Genomic DNA, 26421 nt, shown 5'->3' with positions numbered 1-26421 from the left:
CAGACCGATCTGACAACTCACATTCACAGCTGGGAAAAATTCAAATACAACTGATTTTATCTGATCACAGCTAGGTCACACTAGTGATGTGAAATGTTAGGAGCAATATCCAGCATTCCTCCTTTCAAAACAGAGAGGAAGAGGATTACCAGCACTCAACAATGCAAACTCTGAATTTTACACTGGAGGCAGCAATGGACTGGGACTTTGGCTCTCCATGAGAGGCACAAAGGCAAATGCGACCACCTCAGGAAGGATTACTTCCAGACCTACTCTCAAGTTCAAATACCTGTGCCAGCTATGACAAGAAAATTTTTGAAACACAGGATGAGAGGACAAGTTAGGGAAATAGGATACTACATGTCATTCATCTTATTTGCAGCCATGATCTTTAAGATAAATTCACTTAAACTGAAGACATTAATAAAAATTTTTTGAAACTCGCAGAGTTTTCATATTAGGTTAATAAATAAAACAAATACATCAAACTAATTATTGTCAAGCTGGGTTGTTTCATATCTGTAGAAAATTACAGGAAACCTTTATATTTCTTATCAAACTGTAAATCTTAAAAAGCAGATGCTCAGTTATACAGTCTTATTGAAATTATCTATATTTCATAAGTAACTCTTTTATTTATTTTCAGATGATGAGGTTTGGGGTTCTGCTAATAAAGCCCTTCTAATATTAAAAAAATCCAAACAATAAATCAAATAATTGAGAATCCTGAGCTTATTAAACAGATTTTGATATTTGCAGGAGAGAAAGAGGTGAGAAGGATTCAGAAAAGCAGTAGAACCGGGACAGCCCTTTGTTGCTGTTGCAAATATACTTTTATAGGTAAGATAGGTATCTGATGCTGATAGCATCAGATGCATAAAGAAAGACAATAATCTAATAAGCAAGGGGGGGAAAGGAAAGGACTCTAAGTGCATCACTTCCCTTATTCTACTCCTCAAATGAACCTTTTCATGTTCAGCACCCTTCCCTCGTTACCTTCTTTCTTTAATTCCAAAAATATTTTATTCTTTTATTTGCCTACTTCCTTGTTCACTTCTAGAATTATTTTTCTAGATACCTATACCCCATTAAATAAAATATGAGAAAATAATGTACATAGACCAAAATCATGTTAATTCAACATACAAATTGCATCTCATCAAGCAGCCATTTGCTTAATTTTTTTTCAATACGTTCTTGAGTTAGGATCACATTCTCTTGTATTATGCATTTGTACAATCATATAGCATAATGAATTACAGATCTCTTTTTAGAATATAATCTAATTATAGAAGAAATGCATTGACTTATTCAAGAACATTTTTTTTTCTAACTACAGTTCAACTAACTCCAGAAATGTTCAGTACATTTTCAATTAAACATTGTGAATGTTCTCACTCGCTGGGCAGACCCCACACAAGCAGACCACACTTAATGGGGAGAATTAGTCTTTATCTCAAGTCCTAAAACTTACATTACATGAGCTGTTCATTTTTAAAAGGTCTAGTTATTGCTTTGTCATCTATTCCAGGTTCAGCTCATTAATGAATTTAACATACATTTTATTCCTGTGTTGAGACACATAACTTTCCTTAAGCTAGAAAAAAGCATTTTTGTCTTCTGCTTTGCCAATAAATAAAAACATATGAGATTTCTTTTTTCCCAAGCTTATTTCAAACCAAGAATTTCTTTTTCTATTTCCCTTACTTTACAAGGCTTTGATGCAAAGTATATCCTGCAAAAACTACTTTAAAAAATGTTCCACATTAGCCAATACACAACCAGCTTTTCTGTCTTCCAAATTTGTTGACAATTTTAGAATTATTAAATTGTTTTTTCAGCTAACTATTTTTAATGAACTATCTAATACAATAAGAAGTATCCAGAATAAGTAATAGAAAACTATTATAGGCAGGAAAATAAATAACATGTTCTGCATTATACACCTATTTTGTCATTTTATACACCATTTTGTCACTTAATTCAAATAGAAAAGCCAGCTTATCTTGCCCCTAAACACTGCTTTCTAGCAGGCTTTGGTTACAAATAATCCTCCAGGGAAACACCACACCAGTCATTCAGCATTACCTTTTCAGATTTGTTACCCCCAAGGATTTAGGCCACAAATTTTTCTGGAGAAGTTTAGCTGCCTCTAGGACAGGAGCCTGCCTGACAGGCACATGGCAAGAGATCTTTTAAAAAATAACCATAGCTGAACTAGTTTTGAGAAAGGAGTCACCATGCCTGGAGATACTTAAAGGATATGTAGACGTGGCATTTAGGGACATGGTTTAGTGGTGGACTTTGTAGTCCTAAGTTGTATTCCATGATCTTAGAAGTATTTTCCTAAAGGATTCTATGATCCTATCTCAGCATGGGTATTAACAGATTTGTAGGTTCCAGTGGAAGCATTAACATCTGTGAAGGCTTTTCAACTTAGAGATGTCTTCATAGTATCAGAGGAGAAACTTCATGAGTCCCAGCTTAAAATTCTCTTGGCATTTCCCCAGTCACTACTGCAATTGTAATATGGTCACAAAATGCCTGATCATAGCTCTGTGACTTTTTGACCATGTTATATAATTATTTTTTGTGTCAGAACATTAATTATATAATTAATTTTTGAATGTTATGAAATATGAATTCAAATTCAAAGACACAGACTTTGAGAAGGTAAACAACATTGTACTCTCATGTAAAAACTTATTGATTTCTTCCAGAGGTTGGCTGAACTGTCATAAAACTACCCTTAAAGACTCTAGAGTGATTTGAATTCATCATTTAATCGTATCAGTTCTGTACAAGAAATCATTTTTTTAAAATATAATAATTTTTTAAAAGAAACAAAGGTAAAATGTATAAAAAGTTAGAGAATATTCCCACAAAAAAAGAGGAAAAATTCTGTAAGCTTAATTCAGTTTCTATCTTGGTTAAAAGAGGCTTACCAAACTGTTGTTTCCACCTGACTGTCGTGCAGCTGTCGATTGTCTAACTGGGCAAAGAGAGGAAAAAGAACCTGGATCCCTCCAATGGAATGAATTGCACTGTGAATGGAGTGGGTTACAATAGCTTTCACATCCTAAATGCATAAAATAAAAGAAAAAACACAATTAATCTCAATTTTAAAGGACAGTTAAAATGTAATTTTTGAGCACTTTAACACCAAATTGAGTGCAGACTTTTAAAAAGTTTGAATCAACGTTTATACATCAATTTTAACCACTATATTTAAAGGCAAACATTAAACAGAAAATTTTTAGTATCATGGCAAACTATGACTTATAGCATGAAGTCTATACTTCTTACGGAACATTTTTTTTCCTTGCTTTATAAAGGGAACAAAGAAAGAACAGTTGAAGTGAAAGTTATATTAAGAGCCAAGAGAGCACAAAAGAACAATCTCTGTATACTAGCCTACAAATTATCCTCTGCATAGTATTCAGCCAACAGTAATCACAGAACACCAACTTAGCAGCACCAACCTGAAGCATGAGAGCATGGGGGGAGTGTACAAAAATTGAAGGATTCTCCTTTGGTGAGGATTCAAGGCATAGCTGAGCATCGGTGGCCTTTGCATTATAGGTGAAAGCGATGCTACTTGCGAGTTTGCCATCATACAGCACTTGTTTATGGTGCTCAGCCAGATGAATGTCACTCTCAGATTTAAATTTGAATGTGCTCTGAAAAAAACCACAAGTTTTACAAAGTAATTAATTTAGACAAATTCCTTGCCACAAAATGTTAAAAAAACTACATTGGACTTGAGAGGGAATAAATAAACTACCAAACTTTGCTTGCATTTATCAGTAGCTGAACACTACTGAACAATGATATGGATTTTATTCATTTCAGTCTACACCACATCAATGTGTCAATACATTATTTGGTATTTTATCTATTATCTCTCCTTTCAGAGTCAGTTTTTACAAGTTTCAGAAGTAGCTATCTTAAAAAAAGTCACATTAACCAGCCATAAATATGTTAAAATAAAATTTAAGCAAAAAACACATTAAAAACAAAGAACAAATTAAACATGTTGCGTTTTAGTTTTTATGAACTCACTCAAATTAGAATATAAAATGCTATACTATGTTGATTAAAGGAATCTTTTTTAACATTAAAACCTATACTTTGTTAATAGTCAGGAGTGTATATTAATAAAACACTTAAAATAAAATAAAATCAAAAATAAATCATAAATACCACATTTCACATTAATTATTCTCAAATTCAGAGCTTTTTCCAAGGAAGACTGAAGAACTGTTATTTTTAAACATATCGTGATTCATATCTGAACTAAAATTAAGTTTTTTGGGAACACTGACAAATCAATAAAGTGCAAGAAGACATATTTCTGTCTTTCTGAAAAGCATTGTCAGATTTACTTGACATATAACAATCACATATGACAATCATTTAACAGTGGCAAAAAGATAACTAGTAGTAACACAGTGCTGTACTGATACAACAAAAGCAAATTTTTTAGCAATGACCACTATTTTATTATAAATTAAGATATAAATATATATGTGTGCATGTATACATATATATAATGCTATTCCTAAAATATTTACTAAGTTTAAAGTAATTGATTTCTGAGATTATATGTGAACCATTTCCCTTGCTTTCACTGCATATAGTGATCACAGTTCTCCTTATTCCTTTGGTTCTACCAAATCTCCCCTTTCCCTCTCGGTATGAAATCCTCTATCACTGAGGATTTTTGTTATCCATGTTAGAACTAAAAACAGGACACTTAGAGGCTATCAGCTGCTCTGTCCAAAAAAATTAGAGGTTCCTACCATTTATATGTAGCCCCATAAACCCCACGCTTTTCAGAGCTCTCAGGGCTTTTGGAAACACTGAAGAAAATCCTTTTGATTATAGTGAAACAATGAGAAAGCACATCTGCTCAAGTGACAGGCACATAGCAATAAGAGGTCTGCTGACTAGCACCCCTTTGTATGTGGGTCACAACTGAACGGACTGGCCACCTGACTGGAGCTGCTGGAGAACCCCAGGAGCACATCTGTCAGTAAGCACTGCCCCAGCCTTGGTGATGTCCAGAAGAAGGGAGGCTGCAATACTGAAAAGGTACCAGACACAGGCACCATAACAGAAAACACAAGCAGGAAGGGCAAATGCATGCAAATGGCAAGTCTGTGGTTCAGTCTGCATTTGACAATGGAGGATAATATCTTCAGCTGCACTAAGAGGGGTCTTGCTAGTAGGTGGAGGAAGGTGTTGCTTCCCTTCTACTTAGCATTGGTGAGGCCACACCTGGAGTTCGGGGCTCCCACTGAGAGCCACAGACCTACTGGAGAGAGTGCAATGAACAGCCACTAAAAGTGACGAGATTGAAGGAAAGGCCAGGGCAGTTGGGGCTCTTCAACCTGCAAAAAGAAGCAGCAGAGGGGATCTCATATATAAATAACAGAAGGGAGGTTAAAAAGAAGATGGAATCAGACTCTTCTCAGTGGTAGCCAGTAACAGGACACAAGTCAATTGGCAAAACTGGAACAAAGGCAGCTCCTTCTGAACATCAGAAAACACTTTTTCACTGTGAAGCTGCCCAGCAAGGTGACAGAATCTCTGTCTTGGGACTTACTGAAAAACTTTCAGGAGATAGTCCTGGACAACTGGATCTAGGTGACCCTTTTTGAGCAGGGAGGTTGGACCAGAGGTTTCTTCAAGCACTCTGTGATTTGGAGTCAAATGGTATTCTGTAGGGAAACTCCCAGTGGTCCTTATTTATTACTCTATTCATACTGCAAAGCTGTTCAGAGCCAGAGACAACTTTCAGGCTGAAACTCAAATATCCTGCAATTGATGATATTCATTCAGCCCAAAGGATGAGACTACAGCCAATCCAAAGTAAAAACAGCAATATCACACACTGTGAGTATTGAGTCCTCAGCACTAAATGTTTTAATCTAGAAATGTGTTCCTATTGTGCTGCACTACTTACTGAAGTAGAAATTCTCAAAGAAGGAATATTATGCTTAGAACTTGAGAGCTGGCTCTATGTTGATACGGCTGCCTACATCTCACTTATCAGGAAATGACTGCTACAAATCACAGATTTGTCCTGAGGAAGGTGACATGTATTTCACCCCAGAGGGCATTTTAACTATACATAGAAATCTCTGCAGAGAGAAATCTCTGCATAGAAATTTCTGCAGAGGAAAAATAATTTAGTGATTTCATTGATTGCAAAAGATATCCACATGTACTGTATTTTAATGTTTTACCACATGAAAACACTTAGTACCATGAAAATCTTTCATGCCTCTCAGCTTTTTCAGATTCCAAAACTGATACAGTTTTTCCACCATATAATTTTTCATAAATTTCCTGTTTAAATAAGACAGTCTTTCAACATAAAATCTTATCATTTCATTACCATGAAATTTTGCTGTGTTCTAAACTGCTTAAGTTAAATCAATTTTATACAGAAATTTTGACATTATTGTATCTCCTCATTGTCAGTGTTTAATATGCCATAAGAATTTATCAAAGATCACTATTGAAAGTCATACACAAATAAGTTATGAATCAGCATAATACTGCCTCACACTTTCTGAAGAAAAAACCCAAGAATTAAAGGAATAATTTCCCAAAAGTTATCATAAATTAGAAATTCTGGTCTTGTAACCTAAAAGATTATTATAACATAATGTAAAGAGAGGCTAAAATTCTGATATATGATACTCCTTTATTACAGGCATCAATCCACAGAAAGATAAAGGAAATTCAGTACATGCATATTGTACTGCGGACTTGGGAAAACACATCCACAGGAGAGTAATAGAGGCTGTTGTGCATATGCAACTCTGAGGTCTGCCACAAGCAGTGTGAGGACATCAAGACAGAAATAAAGAGCCTTGGATTTAGCATATTCTATATAAGGTAAAAATACACATACAGGATCCATATAAAGTGTGTTTGTTGCTCCTACAGGAATAGGAAGTAATAGAAAGAGATGAGAATTACTCCAGCACTGTATTCTCCAGTAAAAGAATCTGTGCTTGACCAGGAACACTGCTTGAATACCAGCAGCTCTCCCCCTTCATTTAGCAACAAGACTGCAGCTTTTTATTTACTATTCATTACATTTTGCCCCTGTAGGTTCAGTAATCATACATATAATATTTTCTTGTAGTATATGATTGGTCAAAGCAGATTTGAATTTTTGGTGCTATTTTGGTCTGTGTGTATGCATGAATGAGTGTATTCTTTTTTCAACCTTATGTGACAAAAAGAATGGTACTGCAGCACTGATCAACACCAAACTCATAAGCAACATATGGAATAACCTGATAAATTGCTTTGAAATACCTATGGGAGGGTTAGGAGGAGTGGCACAGATTTGATAGGGCTATTAAAACAGGGCTTTGAGAAGCATCCTTTCATAAACAGCGCCAAACTGGTATCAGATGCATCTCTTCCTCTCACATTACCTCCCCCGCCCCTCCATTGTGTTTATCAGCCCCTCGGGATCTCAGTGCAGACAGGCTTTCCTCTCTTTGCTGCCTGGGAATGAGGATGGGCAGCAGGGAAAGCACAGAGGAGAACAAGGGTGCTGCTCTCATTTCATTTTTCTTTCTTCCATCTTCAGAAACTGAAAAGGTCCACAGAGTAGGTAAAAGTCCTGTTCAGCAATGGCAAGGCTCAAAATGAACATGGTTTATTACAGAAAAAATCTGGGAATGCAAATATTGGATCTTAATATGTTTCTACTAAATACAATTTTAAATTTCAAAATGTATTATGGAATAATTTGGGAAGACTTAATGGGGAAGAGACAAATCATGTGGTTCAATTTCCAGTATATTTGCTTCTCTTCCCCTTAAAAATTTGGTTATGAATAATTTCTTTGCAGTTGCTACTAAGAGTGTCAGTTTCTCCATACTACTGCTCACACAATGTAACTTTTTGGAAAAAACCCCACCCTTTTGTTACAAGTGAAAATGTAGTATTTCAAACCAAAACATCAATTTATGTTAAAGCATGCTGGTTATAACCAAATGCACCCACAAGAACATGCTAAGCAAGATCAGCATGGAAGGACTATGAGCTGTTTCTATGTTACTATACTCTATACAAGCATGCAATGTGCAATAAAAATATGAACATTATACAAAAATAATTATTTGATATACATAGTAAGACGGACTTATTTTAATTGCTTCTCTAGTCAATCCTAAAACCTGTTGCTTTTACCTGTACCACAGACCGGGAGTGGGACAAGGTGCAACAGATTCATTTATATTTGTAGATCAAGCTCTCACTTTTCCTGAACTTTGTGGCTTCGATGTCATTTGCAGCATTATTTACTATGTATATTAACAGGCATGTCCAAACTACCCTGTATGTTGGTAGTTTATGCAGATTTCTCTGTTTCCAGAGGTTTTAATGGGAGTCATGGTAGACTAGGGGCATTATGAATGATTGTGAGGGCAGTTGAATGAGAGGCAAAATCATAGCCTCTTTGCAGGAGCAAAGTAGGTAGAGGAATGGTCTCTTCCCCTAAAGAATCAGGTCCTCAGATACAATGGACCAAAGTATGAATTTTAAATCAAAGGAATTGCCATATACTGTCATAGGATGGAAAAAAGATCTGTATGAAGACATTTTCAAAAATATCTCAAATATTTTAAATAATCCTTCTTTGGCAGAAAAAGTTTGGCACAACTGGAGTTTACAATCCATCTAGGGTCTTTTTAGGAAATGTTGAACAGTTGAATTTCCCCATTGGGGAAACAGGACCAACAATTAGAATGAACAAGAAATGTAGTAAACTATTTAAGAAAAGTTTTTGAAAGGTCAGTTTGCATCAGCATGTTGGGTAAGAGCAAGACCATGATCTCTAATGTTCAGGAATACAAGTTTATGTCAATTGAGACTCCTTTAAACTATTAAATCCCATACTGAAGTATTCTGAACTGGTGGACATTTGCATAAGCACAGAATCTGAAAGGATTTACAGAAATAACCTTAAAGGATATATGAAACAGGCAAGCTTTGAATGAAAGCTGCAGTTGGTGCCCTGAAATCTCTAAACTACAAGACATAGCTCCTTTTTTTGTGAGTAGATATTCTGCTGCAAAAAGGTCCAAAAAAGTCTTCTGTTGTGTCTTATTTTGGGGGAGAATAAGAAACTCAAATAAATACATGTTATTTCTAGGGTACTGCTCTGGGAGCCTGTTCCTTTTAACTGGCATTGAATAGTAAAACATACTTCCAGATCTTTAGACAAGGAAGAAAATATCTTCAGAGAGCAAGGGGGTATTAACTGTTCTGTGTGCATGACACAAATCTAAAACCATGACACATGAAAGAAGAATTTGCCAAAAATACTAAATATAGCTGACATTTAAAAAAATATAACAAAGAAGCTAGAGGTGTGCAGAAATGTAGTTTAAGGGAAGCCTATGAATCAAGCAGGGCAATTTGACAATTGTAATAAGGCTAGTGAAGTAACTACTGGAAATGTCATTTAGCATGAAACTCATATCCTTAGTAATGCCTTCAACACTCAAAAACTATTACATAATAATTTGCACTTCTTGAAACACATGAAAGCCTTATTCCTGTTTGATATCACTTCAGTATGCTTCTGCATACTGGAATCTAGTAATTTAATAAATTCATAAAGGTTTGCTACATTTATTATTAGGAAGTACACGGTTACATTTTTATGTATTGTACATTTGTAATATATTTCTTTTGTATGACCATAAAATATTTGCAGAAATATTTGTCCAAACAAAACACTGCATATAGTTTTGTATAAAATACTCCTTGTTTGCACAGGTGATGAAGGGCTTTTCTTAACTGACTAAATATTTTTAGTTTCAGGGAAGATTCTAACCATCAACTATGTGCAATAGAATTCTACTCCAAGTAATTCTGATATATCCACGGTTATTTAAACTACATAGGTACATATCATAAAATATATTTCTAACTGTCTCTGTCATTCAACTGCTAGCAATAATCAAATGATTAAGAGTTAAGTGCATTTTCAACACACAAAATTAATACTATTAGAATCTAAATGTTGATTTTAACTTATGGCTTTTAAAAGTTTTTGTTTTCAGAGTATATTATATATATCGAAAAACTGAAAATCTACTTTGAATGAAACCACAAATTTCAAAAATTATAAAAAAGACACTTTGGGAATAAGTGATAATATAAACTGAAATTCATTATTGTTTATCTAGAGTTAGATTAATTTTCAAGTGTTATCCACTACAGAGTTTCTGCAGATTTCTGTGAAGTGTCTATGTTGTTTTTCTTGATGAAATAATACAATACACACCCATTTTGAGACACGTGTCTGACTGGAAATCCAAGTCTATGCAGGCACCATTAATTTGTCCAATCTGTCCTCTCAATGTCAGCAACAAAGCATGAGTAAAAAGCTCAACTTTTACTTTAACAAGACTGTCTGAAACCATGAATTTGAACACAATTGATTTATTATGCCTTGTTGAATGTTAATCTGCCTTAACTCAGGTTTTTAAACACAAGCTGTAGAGAAGAAAGTTATTTCACTGGTATTAAGTCCACTAAATACAAAATTTCTCTGATCTGATTATGACCCATAGTAATTTTCACATATAGACATACTTCAGCTAGGCTTTAAACAAAAATTCCGTCTTTCAAAAAGATGGTACATAATTTGGGTTAGTTAGGATACTGGACAAAATGTTGCTGGAAATAAATCACATTAAAACAATCTAAGTGATTCTAGGAGGAATATTCACATGCTTCACATATCTTCCAACTCTCAATAATTTTCTCTTTCCAGTTTTATGCTTCTTAAGATCTGGTATTACCTTATATCCAGGTCCTAACTGATGTATTGCAAAAATCTGTGCTGGGTTGAGTGCTTCAGTGAATACATATACTGCTCCAAGCTGGCCACAGAACACTCTGTTTGCATCAGCAGTCTCCGAAGATCCAAGAAAACATTTATCATAGCTCTGTATCAGAAAGAGGCAGTTAATAATTAAATAATATTAATGCACAGCTACTAAAGCCACAAATAAAGGGAGGCTGGAATTAAAATTATAAACCAACCATTATCAATCTTTTATTACTACCCCGTGGTGAACGACTTAATTTTGAATATTGCAGCATTAATTATTTTAGAGGTCCATACGACTGGCTGCTGGGATTTGTCTTCTATTAATTGGTCAACATACAACAGAGAAAATTAGAATAGAACATTCAAGTACAAAATAATCCCCCCTATTGCCTTCTAGGAATATGATACACTTGAACTTCATTGTAATTGTACTCAGAGCTCCTACTGCTAATATACAAGAAGACAGGCTGAAATATCTTCTTTTACTGTTGTGCAAAGAGGGCTAAACACCTCTAGAAGTAAAAAAAAAAAAAAAAAAAAAAGGAAAAAATACAGATTTTTCTAATTTGTAGCTGTTGCATAGTGTTCCTCTCTGACCACAGCTTATAATGATTCCGTTTGACCTTAAATCTTCTTCTACACTCCCAAGAGTTGTTATTTTCCATGCCTCTCCAAAAACTATCCCTCCCTTCTGTTGTTCTCCATCAGCCCACATCATATTATTCCAGATCTGAAGTGAATTTTTGTGGCTATTTGGCAAGGATTTGGTTATGTTTTTTATGTGCTTCCAAAAAACTGTCTACAACAAAGACGCGAGAAACCAGAAAACATGATGCAGGACAAAAGGACAACAGGAAGAAGCTGAAGGGTCTTCGAAGGTTATTCTCACAGCTTTCTTGAGTCATATGTACTTTATTGAATGGAAACAAAGATCTGGCACCACTTTTTGAGCTGAATCAGCATAGCAGTAGAACCTCCATTAGGAAAACTGAAGTGTTTTCCTAATGGTGAAAGTGTTACAGCAACTGGTTGAGGTGGATAGGCTGTTAACAAGAAAAAGGGGACTCAAGTGTCAGGACCAACAAAGATCCTGGAGATCAGCTTTAAGAACAGGTGAGGGAAGAAGTATCCAGGATTTTGAATTTCATGAATCTTCTTCTCATTTACCTATTTTAATTTTTTCTCCTTGGAATTTCTATTATTTTAAGAAGTTTTGAAAAGATAAAAAAACTTCTGGCAAAAATCCTACACTAAAATTAATTCATAAAGTCATATGCAGGATGTACAGTGCAAAAGATGAGTTAATCAGATCCCTTTGACTCCTGGTAAACCTAATGGCAAAATTCAATAAAAATTTTCAGTTTCTTTATTCAAATCCTGCTTAGCCTTGAAGGCTTTCCTGACACTGTGCCATTACTGTCAGGAAGTGTTACATCAATTAATGCTGAGCAATTGCCATTTTCAATGGTTATTTGAGGAACCTGTCTGAGCTACTGATGCCACAGTTTTCCTAGTTGATATTTAAATATTCTGAGACTACATTCCTGTCTATTATAAGGGTATTTTCCTGGTTTCCTCTAGTAAGCATTAATTGTACAACAGCAATTGTACCGCTCAACAGAGTCTGAGTTTTAATTATAGTTAAGTTCTAGGTTTGCTAGCCTCTAGTAATTTCCTTTTCTGTCTTTTTTCATTCTTTCTGCTTTACACTTTCCCATTTCTGACACTTCATTCTTACATCATTCTTGTTTCCATTATTTTTACTTGGAGGGGAAGGATAATTTCTGATTTCCTGGTAATTTTATCCACTTTTGTTCCAGATCTGTACAAGCAATCTGCAAAACTGAGTTATCAATTAATTAATTTATTTAGAAATCAGCACCCAGTACTCACAGCTCATTTGGCCTTCCTCCAACTATTTCACATTTCCATAATTTTAAACCTGACAGACACCAAGTTGCCTAGCCTATTTTTGTACATCCCTGGTAGTATATCATAAATAACTCTGAGATAAAGTGATTGACAGATCTACTTCATTCAGTCCCTTGGCCCAAAACCTCCTATTTTATTTAAATAAAAATGTTAAACTCTTGGGACTTATGGAACTTGTTATTTAAACTAAACTTTATTGTTAATAATCTGGATAATTATAAGCCTTTTTTCAAATGCAGTAAAAGTGGTACTGATGTTATCAATGTGTTGGCTTTTCATCACTTAAGTAAGCTTTTTAGATCTTTCTACAGTTTCCTTATTCTACAATGGAAATGCAAAGTTCTGTGAAAAATGTCAAGACAGCATCAATTAACCGTCACCCATCAGAATAAAAATCTTCCACCAAACCTCCACATCTCCACACTCTACCTTGAAGAGAAGTTCTAGGTCTCTTTTGTCACTTCCCATAACTGGAGAAAATTCCAAATTGTACAGCTGTAATAGCCAAACTCTTCAATTTAACTTCCATCTCGAAGTGCATTTGCTATCTTATAAATAATTAACCCCATAAGGCCTATGGAGCTGATCATGACTACTGAGGAGCTTGTGGCTGGACACATTTGATTCTGTTGTACCTTGCTACACGTCACCTCACTTTTTTGCCACAATCCCCAGCTGTATTTACCCTTTGGAATATAAGCTCAATGAGTCCTTTTTCACTAGTCATGGTATGTTGTGCAGGACATAAATACAATAAATATTGGCACTGCTATGATTTTTTTATTTCATTAAACAGTAGTAATGAATTTGGAGCCAAAAGTGGCTCTATGAAAACAGAGTACCAGTAGCATTCAAAATAGAAACAGTTAATACAAAGAAGTTTATAATGTCTTCCCCTTTTTCATCCAAATTTGTAGCTTCCCTCTAACATTAGGGTGAAACATACTGTAAATATTAAATACATGGAGGCTCAATAAAATGAAATATATCTCTTAATTCAACATATATTTGTGAAGAATGCAGGTCTGAAACTATAATGAGTACATCATGTAATATCCTATATCTGCCTGGCCACATTACAGAATAAGAACCCAGTAAATCCATTGCCTTGTATAAATAAGAATTGATTCTAAGAAATACAAGAAAAAAATAATTTGAAATAAATGAATAAATATTCACTTTTTAGAGTTTCACTGTTTTTTGCCCCCTCTATCTTTTCTTCCACGTTTCCCAGGCTACATATGAAAATGGTAGACTAATGTTTTCTACAGTTCTTGCTTGGATACAAGAGGCAAATTTCAGATACTGAAAATGCCCTCATAAAAATATTAGAAAATGGCAATGCAAAATCAGTCTGGGGAAAAAAAAAATAAAGTAAACTTACAATCTCTATGAAGACAAAACCTATTCTTAAAAAATTATATTCAGTTGAACTCCTTAATTGAAAACTCAATAATGTAAATGTAATGAATTTTTTTTACTAGTCTAAAAATATGTTTAATCATAATACATATCGTTCAGTGGTAGATACGACACAGTAAGCAAATGAAAAATCTTGTCATCAGTACATTTAGTTTTTTTAACCCTACATCTTGATTTTCCTACAATATACATCCACAAAAAAGACAGAGAAGTCATAGGTACTTGATGAACAGTATACAGCTCCTGACCGTTTCTGTTTTCACTGTTTTCACAAACAGTATCATTAAATCTATCAGAGTAAACTATATAAATACTTATGCTCAACATGGGATGTAAGGAAAGAAAAATGATTGGTTGACTTAGACAGCGTTTTCTTTTTTCCCAGAACTATTATGGTAAGGTATTTTATTGACATCTTGCAGGAGAATAATTATATCCAAGTGTAAGAGTTTGAAGGTAGATGTTAACAAATAAGCTGGATAACTGCTCAAGTCTTCAAGGGAATACTTCTAATAACTCAAACTTTATATGAAACAAGAAAGTTCTAATACAGTTAAAACAAGAGCTTCTCTTCCTAGGTAATCTGAAATAGTAAGAAGCCTATGTACACACTCCCCTATTTTCTCTTTCATTTATTTTACACATTTGCATTCATACAGCTTTCCTGAATTTTTTGATCTTTCTATTCTACTTCTTACTATTGATAGAATAGATTTTTGTTATTAAAAATTGGATATTTGTTAATAAAAATTGGAGAGCTAATCATAAGTAGTGTCTTTCATAGCTTAGACTAATATATGGTGGACAAAATAAAACCTTAGTACATATTTAAGACTTACACCAAAATATCTAATGCTTGGTAAACCACCTTAAGAAAAGATTGTACTTTTGTTGCATGAGAAAGCAGAAAAGAATACAGTGAAGAAAATACAAACAGAAGGAGCAGCTCCTGCTAAGCTTTTGTCATTAAGGATTACAGATCCCCACATGATATAACCAATAATCCAGACGAGATCTTCTGAGACCTCAGTTGGCTTTTCAGTCATCGCATTTCACCTATCATGAAAATATTTATATTACCAAGGAGAAACCATGCCCTGCAAAACTGAAAGGCCAGCCTTTTCTTGCAAGTAGAAATGCTACCAAAAAACCCAGAGAACAGAAATCAGAACCTTTGGAAGGCAGAACTCTACTTTAACTAACATGCAATATTTAAGCTTTCCCTTTCAAATCCTATTTTGCCTGTAGAATTTAGCAAAAGACAGTTCATTTCCCTAAGGCTTCTTTATCCCTTATAGCAATCAGAAAGAAATGAGTACCATATTTTAAATAAAAAATAACAAAAGGGTAGCAAGTTGATGAATCAAGAACCTCTGAAATTCTATCACAGATTTAGCTAAAGGCAAAGCACAAGAAAATAATTTTATCTGCCTTCCATAGCCAGAAAGCTAGCAAGAGCAATATTTGCTGCTTCATTAGGTCTAGGCTCTCAAATTTTCCAAAGTCAAAGGTACATAAAGCCAGCATAAAAAAACTCCAAAAAGTCAATAGTGTTACATTTTATTAAGCAGATTAATAAGTAAGAAGAAAATACACATTTAAAAAAGAAAATTTTCAAAGATCTCCAGAAAAAAATATTACACTTTTTTTTTCTTTTTCAATTAACCTTAAAAGGAAAAGTGATGAGAAAGGAAAACCAATAAAATCTTACATCATTTGTGTTAACATGCCAGGCCATGTCACCATAGGATACCAGCTGACCATTCACGTAACAGCGTATTTCACTGTTTCTCCACCGGTTGTAGATGTGTACAATGCTTATCATGTACCACTGCAAAGACATGAAAAATCAGTACACAGGGGTACATTTCATGCTATAAAAACAATGTTAATGAATGGCATAAAAAACAAGTGACCACTCTCATAAACTTACACAAAAAGATAAATCCTTGCAAACATGTAAAAATAAATTCAGGTCAGTGCGACTTCAAGTCCAGTCAATAGAATGGTGCCTAAATGTAACGATGTACCTACCTGCATTCCTTTATAGGATTAGAGGAAAAAATGCATACATACAATTTAATTTCAACAGTGCAATTTAATTTCAGCACTATTCTGTAAAAAAAAAAATGCAGCTAAGTTTTGATAGGAAATCCAGAGCTATGCACTCTTACTTTAACAAATTCATATCACACAACCTCTGTCTTTGCATCACAGCTGTGCATCAGAAATTATTAAATATATTTTTTAAAAAGTCACAAAAGCAAATTATACAGCCCAGGTTAAGATGTCACCCCGATTGTTTGCTTTGATATTTTTTCCTCTATTCTTTAGCATTCCACCAATTTTTGACAACTGTCATATTACTAATAAATAATCAAACAGAGAAGCCAGCACAATTTGGCGCTTCTTGTACTACTATGGTGATCTTTCCCTAATTTGTTTAGGAGGAATCATTATCTCCATGACAAATAAATTCAAGAAGAACTCTGGAGCCTTCGTGCTTGGAGACATTTGAAACATAACTGGACAAAATGAAGAGCAACTTGATCTAGGTGTCCCTTTTTCAAACAGAGGTAGAGACCAGATGGTCTCAACACATCTCCTTGCAACCTAATCGACTGTGAAAATGTCAGCTTGTCTTAAAAACAGCCTTTTGTATTCTAATAATTTGGAATAATAATTGACATTTTCATCATCATCCCTTTCTTGGTCTCTTTTCCAATTATTATATTGTAATTTCCATGTTCAGATAGGTCCCTTTTTTCCAAAATAGAGAACTTCTGCAACCCTTGGGGCTTGTTGACTCTCTTCCTGAGCTGGGATAAGTAGATATAGAGCCTATTTATATAAAATTCTGTCTTTATGTCAGAGAAAATAAAAGTAGATATTTTCACATGATGATTTTGAAATTAGACAAAGCACAGAATTATGAACAAACCAGAATGCAGCCAAATACATTTTGACAAGAAGCATTACAGTAGTCATCAAATTGAGCTGTATTCTGTTACAAGTCTATAATAGCTATAGATATGAGAACACATTTTTACACACATGTTTTCAGGTATTTAAAAATATTTTTTTTTATTTTTCCCTCCTTTAAAGATACAAGTAAAAGAAAGTTGAAAAATGCTGTTTATCTCACAACAGTACTTCAGAGTATCTAATTTCTTGCATTTTCAAGCAAACAGATTCATTGGGAAATACTGGAATAAAAAACTACTGCTCCAGCTTTGGCTTCTGAAGTCACGTATGGAAGTTCTATTTTTTTTTTTTTTAAATGAATCAGGAACAAAGTAATTTCTGTAAGTTACTGTCAACCTCAAAAAAAAAAAAAAAAAAAACAAAACAAAACAAAAACAAAACAAACAAACAAACAAAAAAAACCAAACCAAAAAAAAAGCTCCAAACAAAAAATCTAACTCAAAACCCACTATGGAAATTTTATTTCTCATTTTGTAATCCGATTCAAATATTACAAATATTTGTAATCAGAACACTCACCATAAATTTGACAAAATATTAATAAATCAATGCCTATACACATAACTGCTAGTCAGAAACTAAGTACAAACCACATGACTAGAGTTTCCCTTTCATCATTACTACTTTTCCAAAGCTCCACACAACCTAATATAAATCTCTCAGAAAAATATTCCCATGTTCTCATTCCTTCAGTAGTTAATTTACCAATAATCTCCACCAAGTGATGTTGATTTCAAAAATTTCCATCTCAACAGCAGGCATTCTTTGTGCTGGTACTGTTCCAAGTTGTGCCTTTTGTGTATTTATTCATATTTCCAGGTATGACACTTTTATAGCAGAAATCAGCTGATAACCCCTAACCTCCATGTTTCTTCTATTTATCTTCTGTCTGTGATTTTTCTTTCATAAGCTTTAAAACCATTTCTGAAAACATACCAATTTTTAAGACTGTCTCTGTGTGTAGCTAAAGCTTAATAGATGACTCATTCATTTGGAAACAAATAATTCATTACTTTTGTTGAAACACTGTCCACAGAGCCCAGAAGGAACTAAAATGAGCAACGCTGTCTTGGGAGAGCTTTGGTGTTCACATTCACTTTGGTGTTCAGGGAAAATTATATAAACTACTTTTTATAATCCTTTTTTCCTCCATGTTAACCCCCATATATGCACATGCAGCTTCTTTTACTTCAAGTCTCCTTTCTTTCATGCAGCTTTTCTGAATCTTTAGGACTGCTGCTGTGTCAGATCACTACCTATGTCTGTTACTCTGAGCCACAAGGCAAGTTCTAAAACACTCCTCAGCTCTGATCTTCCTGAATACACACACATGCTCCATTCCATAACCAGTAAAATACTGCTTTTTGTCCTCCTACCCTTGAATTAACTAAATTTACATCTTAAATGGCAATTTCTTTTTAGCCAGGAAAGCATTAAAGTATTAAAAAAAAGGCTTACTCTTTGTCTCTCATTTTTCACTATCAATCTAGGAGAAATGAGTAATACAGGTTTTCAAAGCTAATTCCTAAACAGAGGATGACAAACTCCACCAAGTCCATGATGCATTCTTAGCAACAAGAAAAAAAAAGTTCTTCTGAGATCTCTGCTTGCTCAGCTGATTCATATACTTCCATCACTGTATTTTAATGAATATAATTCTCTTATCACATAGTAACGCAATTTTTTTAAGGCTCTCAAATGAGTATAATGCCTAAAGTTCTTCAAAAATCCACACAGTGTGTATCAACTAGCTCACGAATCTGTTATTATGCAAAGTGAGAATCTTTAAAATAATTCAATAGAAACAGGAAAAAATTCCAGTGCAGCAGAGCACTGCTTTATCCCAGATACTTTTATCTATGTGTTTTCTAATCCTTCCCTTACATTTTCGTAGCCTCTATCACAATTTGATGGCGAAATGATAATATTTCATTCTAAATATCAGAAAATACATGTTCTAAGATCTGTATTATTTTCCATCTGGAATTTATTTGGAAAAAAAATATTATATACCCTAATTGAAAGTTTGGCAAATTTAACATTCAACTTTCTTTGGAACTAAGGAGTGCCTGCTCTAAGGTTCTGGAAATTAATTACTGTGTCTTACATATATTGCTATAACCCTTCTATTGACATTTAAATTTGAGACACTTCCTCTGACTCATACCCATTTACTCATAAACAATGATGGAATGAAATACTTTAGCTTTTTTGCCATGTAAATATATTCTTCAAGGGTTCCTATTAAGTCTCAGCCATCTAATTGACCCTCTGAAAGTGAAAAAAATTGCCCTAATAATTTTGCATAGAATTTTCTATAAGTTCTACTTTTCCAAGTATTCCTCATTTGGACTCAACCTCAAATTCCTGAAAAAACTCATTTTACTAACAGTGGTCTGTACATTGCTATTTATCTGTGCTCAGGTACATTGTAAGGAGCTTTTAAACAGTCTACTGGGTTTTGTGATTAATGGTGCATTTGCTCATAGTCTTTTGTATTTCTGCACTTAGGCAATTAGCAAACATTTTTTTTAAGAAGGAAAGACAGCACTTTCTGTAGTAGTTCACTAGTTTTCTGTAGTAGTTCACTACTACACAGTGAACCAAACCAAGGTGCATAATCTCACAAACAATTTTTCTTCAACTTTTAGATGAAAAAAATCCTTTTTTTCCTCTAATATTCAAAGTCAGCAACACAACTTTCACATTCATCCTGCAGCTTCCTTCCCCATATTATTTTCTCAAAAATGCACAAAGGCCACATCTCTCTCTGTTGTAACAAGACCTTCTTTAGCTGTTACTAAAAGACCCTTCACTATGCATTTTTTGTTTACTGCTGAAAGCTGTCAAGCTTAGTCACCAACTACTCAGTCACTAAGTCATATTCCTACTCCACAGGACAGTACAGTCAGAGAGATGAGGCATCACACACTAAAGATTTCCAGGATGTGGAAGTTATTTATGTCTCTGCTACAGTTAATAAAGGTGTTCAGGATTAGAAACACACAAAAAAGCTGTTTGGTCTTGACTACACTTCTTTCCTGTTACAGTTTTACAAGAACTGAGGCTGAAACTCAAGGGAGCAGAAACACTGGGGGTCGCTTACACAAAAATCTCAACTTGGAGTCCCAAAAAAGCAGTATAGACATATCAAAACACCTTTACCAAAACTAGTTCAGCTCTGCTGAGATGTCAGGCTATTATACTATACCCACATTTTCTATTTAAGGATATGATAACCAAATTTCTCAATATTTTTTAATAAATGCTTGATTTTAAAATGTTATAAAATATGCCAATTGAGACCTAAAGTAACCACTTGGCACATCCTAAAGTTATAAATTAAGATTACATATTATACTGTGAATGGGATCATATGACATAGCAGGAAGATCTTCACAAGAACAGAGCAACTCTGATCTGCCTACATAAAGCTTTTTACCAGATGATTTGAATTTATTACTTTCCTGTGATTCAACAAAAATTTTAAATACCCTCATATCACATTATTCAGAAGTTTACTGAGGATGATGCTTCTGACAAATTCTACTGCTTAAACGCCTGTGTCTGTAAGCAAATGTCTAGAGAATGGTACATCTGATGTCAAAAATCACACTTCTCAAGTTTGCATTAGGACAGTTAACTGTTTTATAAATGAGTACATATTTTTTGAATATATATCTACACATTGAAATCTTGTACAGTGAAACCAATCTCATATCTAAACAACATGAAAAAATCAATTTGCATGTTAAACAGGACAAATTTTGACTTGTTAGGGCCAAGAATAATATTTGACAGTCTTTATTTCCTCCACCATGCATTATGTACTTGAACACATGCACATGAATTGAAGTTAATGATGGAAAAACCTATATAAAACTACTAAAAAACATAATCTAGCATACTTAAAATAATTTCTAAATCTGACATGACCCAAAGCGTATGAAGCATGAACTTCGGGATAAGTAAAACTAATATGGGAGCTATATTTTTATGTAATTCAGCAGATCAGCTGATTTTGATTTGAAACTGGTATTCATATAAAGAGATACTCAGGTACCAGTATTTCAGAATTAGTTATTTTCAGTAGCAACAGCAAAAGCTAAAAATTTCCAGAGTTGGCACAAAGAAAACTAATTAATTTGCATTAAAAATTACCAGAAGCATATCTAGCTGAAATATGAAAGACTACTTCCTTGTCAACAAGTAAAGATCAGCTAGATCCCAAAAGCTGATTAACAATAACTTAATACAAAAGTTAAAAATTATGTTTGTTCCCAGATTCAGATGTGCTACTTTAAATGAAAATTGAACTGTCATCAAAATACTTTTCTGGCCATAAAATTGGAAAAATGTGAAAAACAGAATTGATTCACTCCAGTAGACTCAGCAGATATGTGTTTATAAAGCTTTATACAACCCCGAGCGATGTGGTAGAGAAAGACATTACTTTGTTTTAAGAAAATCACAAGGGATCTCAGAGCTACGTGACAAAATTAGAATCTGTGATTTTGAACCACAAATACACATCAAGAGAAATAGTGGAACATGAAGTTGATGTGTGAACAATGGCATTCCCTCCTTAAGAGACTGGTTTCTCAGAAAAAAAAAAAAAATTCAAGCACTGAAATTCAATATACAAATTCTAAGCCCATAAAAAAAAGAAATGAGCAAAATATACACAAGACTGATATCAGTGACAAACACATAATGCTTGCTGTACAGAAAAGTCAATGCTTCAGTCAACTACCTGCAACACCGAAGGCCACAAAATCATTGCTCCCCTAGGACTACTAGGCACAGAGTAGAAATAAACTCCAAAATGATTTAGAGATGTAATCAAGATTTACTATGAAAAATGAGAAATCCTAAAATAGCACTGAAACAGAAGATAGTTCAGAGCCTTATATCATACAGCATCAGTTAATGAAACTAGCAGTGCCAGCAAAATTTTTCAAGACCTTGGCAACAAAGTTACCAAGTACAGAATTTTCAGAAACAGAATTATGATATTTAAGTAATGAAATGTAGCCATTTTACAAATACTCAAAATTCTTCTCTCTCTGAAGTCAATTAAGCAGTAGTTTTGAAAAACAAGCTGACTTTCTAGAGTGATATAGTATAAATTACATTTTTCTTGATTTGATTCTGAACTGTAGCTTGCCATGATGACTAGAGTAGTTAGTTACTTATAAACAAGAAATTATGATTAACACTATGGCACTAAAGGGATTTTAGCCCTCCTCCCAGAAGCACATTGCCAGATCTTCAGTGTTATTCTTTACTGTAAACACCCCTTTGCTTACCTTGCGTGGCTGAAAGTCATACTTCACACAGTGCTGGAAACCTTTGCCTTTTGACTTCAACGATGTAACTATTAAGCAGTTGCCAACAAAATGAGCAGAATACCCAACACCTTTGCTAGTGCGGAAACTGAAAAGAAAGAATTATGAAAGAAATTGGGAAAAAGGGAATTATTTTATTATAAAAAGGTCCAAATACTACTTTAAACTGCCATGAAAAAGAAAATAAATTTGTCCCTGAAATAGTGAATCGAATTTTCTTCCACCACTCTTTTTGGAGAGCTACTCCCCTTGAGCACTTAAGTGATTCCAGGCTACATTTTAAAAATCAGTACTTACTCTAAAATCCCAGATAGTAAATATTTTATCTATCACGATTCACCCTCAGTTTCTTAATTAATCATCATTTAAAATAACACATCTGATTAAAGTTGTGAAGAAATATCCATTACAGAACAATTGTCAGATGCCTTGCAATTTTGGGGGTTCAGAGAACAATGCAGCTAGTATCACATACAAATTTAGATTCAAAACAATTATCATGCACAAGAATTATTTTTCAAGACACAAATAACTTATATTAATGATATACGATGTTTTAATCATCTGAGTTGTGGATTTATTTTCATTTGTCAAATAGATAAAGGACTGCAGTTTTAAGAAAGTAAGTTTAACAAGGATTTCCAAGCTTTCTTGTGACAAGTATCATAAAGACAGATAACACAGAAAGCTCATACTTCTCTCCACTTATATTTGAAATCACAAGCATTTGAAAGAGCAATTCTGGACTTCTTAAAAAAACACTTTACAAAGATGCCTGGGGAAAGTTCATGAATGACACTCACAGAACAATTAAAAAAAGGAAAGTATCTACATATCTACAGCTATGCTACATAATCACTTCTGAAAAGCTAAGTGCAATTTAAAGCAGTTTGCTATCAATAATATGGAGCACACTGCATACAACTTCTAGACTTTTCCTTAATGAATAACCAACGGCTGAAATACAAAGTCTAGATGGTGAAATGAAAGCTTTGCAAATATAAGGAAAAAAACCCTACTAATTTTGAGCATTTTTACAAAGTCCTGTAGCTCACCAGTTAATACATTCTCATTCTCTTAATGCAGCTAACTTATAAATTAATTTTACATTATTGGAGTAATAGTGCTTTAAATGGTTTTTTTGTTGCAACACTTTCTTCCAACACTTTTACTACTTTTTTTCTAGGAATATTAAGAAATTAAAGTAACATGCAAACACTAATTTCAAATTTCATCTTCCTTAATAGCTGCTGAAATAGTATATTTTAAGTTTACTCTACTAAACATATATAATCGTGATTTTAATATGGAAAAATTTGGATATTTGTGAACCTATTTCATCCTCAGAAACTTACAGTTTAATCAATATGTGTGCATTATTTAAGGACAAAATTTTCCTCTTTGCTTACTGTAAAAAAAACAGTTGATAAGCCATGACCTTATGAAAAAAATAAGCTCTTTACAAGATAGGTGTTGTGATTACAGCCTGAGGTGATTAGGGCTTAGACACTCATTTCCTACGAGGGCATCCATAAAGGGAGTTGAAATGAGACATTCAAATTCTAGAGAGCCACATTTGCTGTAATGAATTAGAATACTTTAATTTTAAAAACAGAGTAAACAGACCATGTGTAATAACACCTATAGATAATTTTTCTGCACCCTAATGAATCCATGCACAGAAGTTCCTACTTCTAGTCTTGAAGTAGGTATAGTGTATATATATATATATATATATATATTTTTTTTCCCCCCCACAAATTCAGGCTGTGTCTTCCTCATTCATTCATTCATCTGCTTCTCTATATTGTACACAGTGCTCTCTCTCCTCAAGCTGCTGTGCTGAAAAGGAGCATTATTCCCTGCTACTGCCTTTAATAAGAGCTTCCATAGAACTCCCTTTGAAAAAAAGAAAAAAAAAAAACACTTCTTTAATAAAAGAAAAATGCCCTCTCTAAATAAATCTAAGATATAACCTAAGAATGAAGAGAAATATTACATGCTGTCCATTACCACTGACTTCAACAGTGCAAACACTTTATAACATGGCCACTCCCTTGCATCTTTTGAAGACTATTTTTAACCTGGATCATGCCAATGATCTGGCTTCCACAGTGACCCCACAGGCAGCTAAACCCCTCAAATGAAAGGAGCAGTGAACAGCTTCATGGAAGAATATCACTCACATACACATTACCCATTTACACAACCTGCACGACCACAGTGCTGAATTTTGAGCAATAAAATGAACGTTAAAAAGCTTAAAATACAGTCCTTACAGTAAGAGCAATTGAACATGTTGCGAGATTGTTTGAGACTTTGATTTATCTCCTTAGTGCCTTATGCCACTCAAAGAACTTTTCAGAAGGTAACTGCAACTCCCATAATGCCAAATCTGTTTCTCAACAATGTAAGTCATCTTTATGGTCTAAAATAGTTTCATTTAACAGAATGCCATTCTGAAGGATATTAAAATAATACAGAGATTCACTATGTTCTGACATACAATGTTGTATTATGTGCTTAGAGATGTCAAATATAATAATTTCTCTTAAATTACCAACAACCAACCATTGTAAATATCATCAGTTTTCTACCTAATAAAATATTATCACTATGTAAAATGCATCCTACTACTTTGAACAAAAGCTAGAAAGCATTTTGAAACAAAGAATACCTCTTGAAGAAATGTCTACATTTTAAATTTTTTTTCCCTTTCCTATCCTTGCTGGTTAATGGGCTGATTTTATCTCCATTATGGTCAAATCAGACTATTCTTGAAATCTTAAACACTGAGTTGTCTTTATGAGTGTAACTTCCTGAGCTCAGCACATGAACATGAGAAAGCAATGAAATAATGAAAAAACTGCTCATTACTTAGCAGAGCTCTTTGCCTTGGAATAGAATGAATGATTTTATAAACATGAAACTTAACCAGGATTTTACTTTTATTTCCTCCAAATTAACTGGAATTGTAATACAACAGTGAAGGAACTGAATACTTATTTGTGTTCTGTTTACCTCACCATAATATTATACAATATTAATCTTGACATATAATTCTTGCCAAAAGCAACATAGGCTAGGACTGGTCTCTAAGATACTGCAAAGAAATTCTCTTACCAATTACCTACATGTGCAGAACTTGCCACATCCAAAGATAAAATGCATGGAGACAACAAGAGCAGTACCATCAACAGCCATATGGTTTTATGAGCCTTAAATTACTCCCCATAGCAGCTGGGGAGCTGTAAAATACAATTTTACAACAGTTTGTTCATATAATCTTTATAATTATGTTTCATTCAGCCAGTTTCTCAAAGCAGCTACTGAATGTTATGACACTTCCATAGTAAGAAAGCATTCTTTCATTCACCAGTGGAACTGTTTAGGGATTCCATTTCTTTAGCTTAGGATTTTATGAGCAATTTAACATATGATCATAGTATTGATATTGCAAAGATATTAATTCATCCTTGCCTAAAAGCTGTGGGTGAAATTTGTTTTCTACTAACTTTGGAATTCCACTATATGCTTTTGCAACCATTCTGCAATATCTCTATTATCATAAGCCCTCGAGAAGATCAATACTAGACAGCTTGATTTTTGGTTGGGTTTTTTTTTTTTTTTTGTCCCTGTCTCTACATCTGTAAAACTAAAATGTAGAATGTACTTTCAGAAATTTTTGCCATTTTTCCATTTAATGCTTGTAGAAGTACTTGGGATGTTTTATTGACAAAAAAAATTATGACAATTCAGCCTCAGTTCACCTTCTAATTCTTTTACAGAACACAATACATAATCTGAAAGCAAGCACCTCTTAAAAGATAAAAAAATTAAAACACAAAAAAAAAA

The 26421-nt window shown here is 33.8% G+C and overlaps 1 protein-coding gene across 1 annotated transcript in view; it reads right to left on the bottom strand.

The window, feature by feature from the left end:
* NBEA (neurobeachin) overlaps window positions 1–26421 on the bottom strand; it is a 456143-nt gene that overhangs the window by 339027 nt on the left and 90695 nt on the right. The window contains exons 6-10 of the mRNA XM_066313167.1: window positions 22528–22654; window positions 15945–16064; window positions 10848–10994; window positions 3483–3680; window positions 2946–3079 (exon numbers count right to left, since the gene is read on the bottom strand). Of these exons, the coding sequence (XP_066169264.1) occupies window positions 2946–3079; window positions 3483–3680; window positions 10848–10994; window positions 15945–16064; window positions 22528–22654 (726 nt within the window). The remainder of the gene's footprint in view (window positions 1–2945; window positions 3080–3482; window positions 3681–10847; window positions 10995–15944; window positions 16065–22527; window positions 22655–26421) is intronic.

Source organism: Sylvia atricapilla, chromosome 2 (assembly GCF_009819655.1).
Source record: "Sylvia atricapilla isolate bSylAtr1 chromosome 2, bSylAtr1.pri, whole genome shotgun sequence".
NCBI classification, from domain to species: domain Eukaryota; kingdom Metazoa; phylum Chordata; class Aves; order Passeriformes; family Sylviidae; genus Sylvia; species Sylvia atricapilla.
Note: the sequence above shows the minus strand (reverse complement) of the source record. Positions and strands in the feature narration are given on the sequence as shown.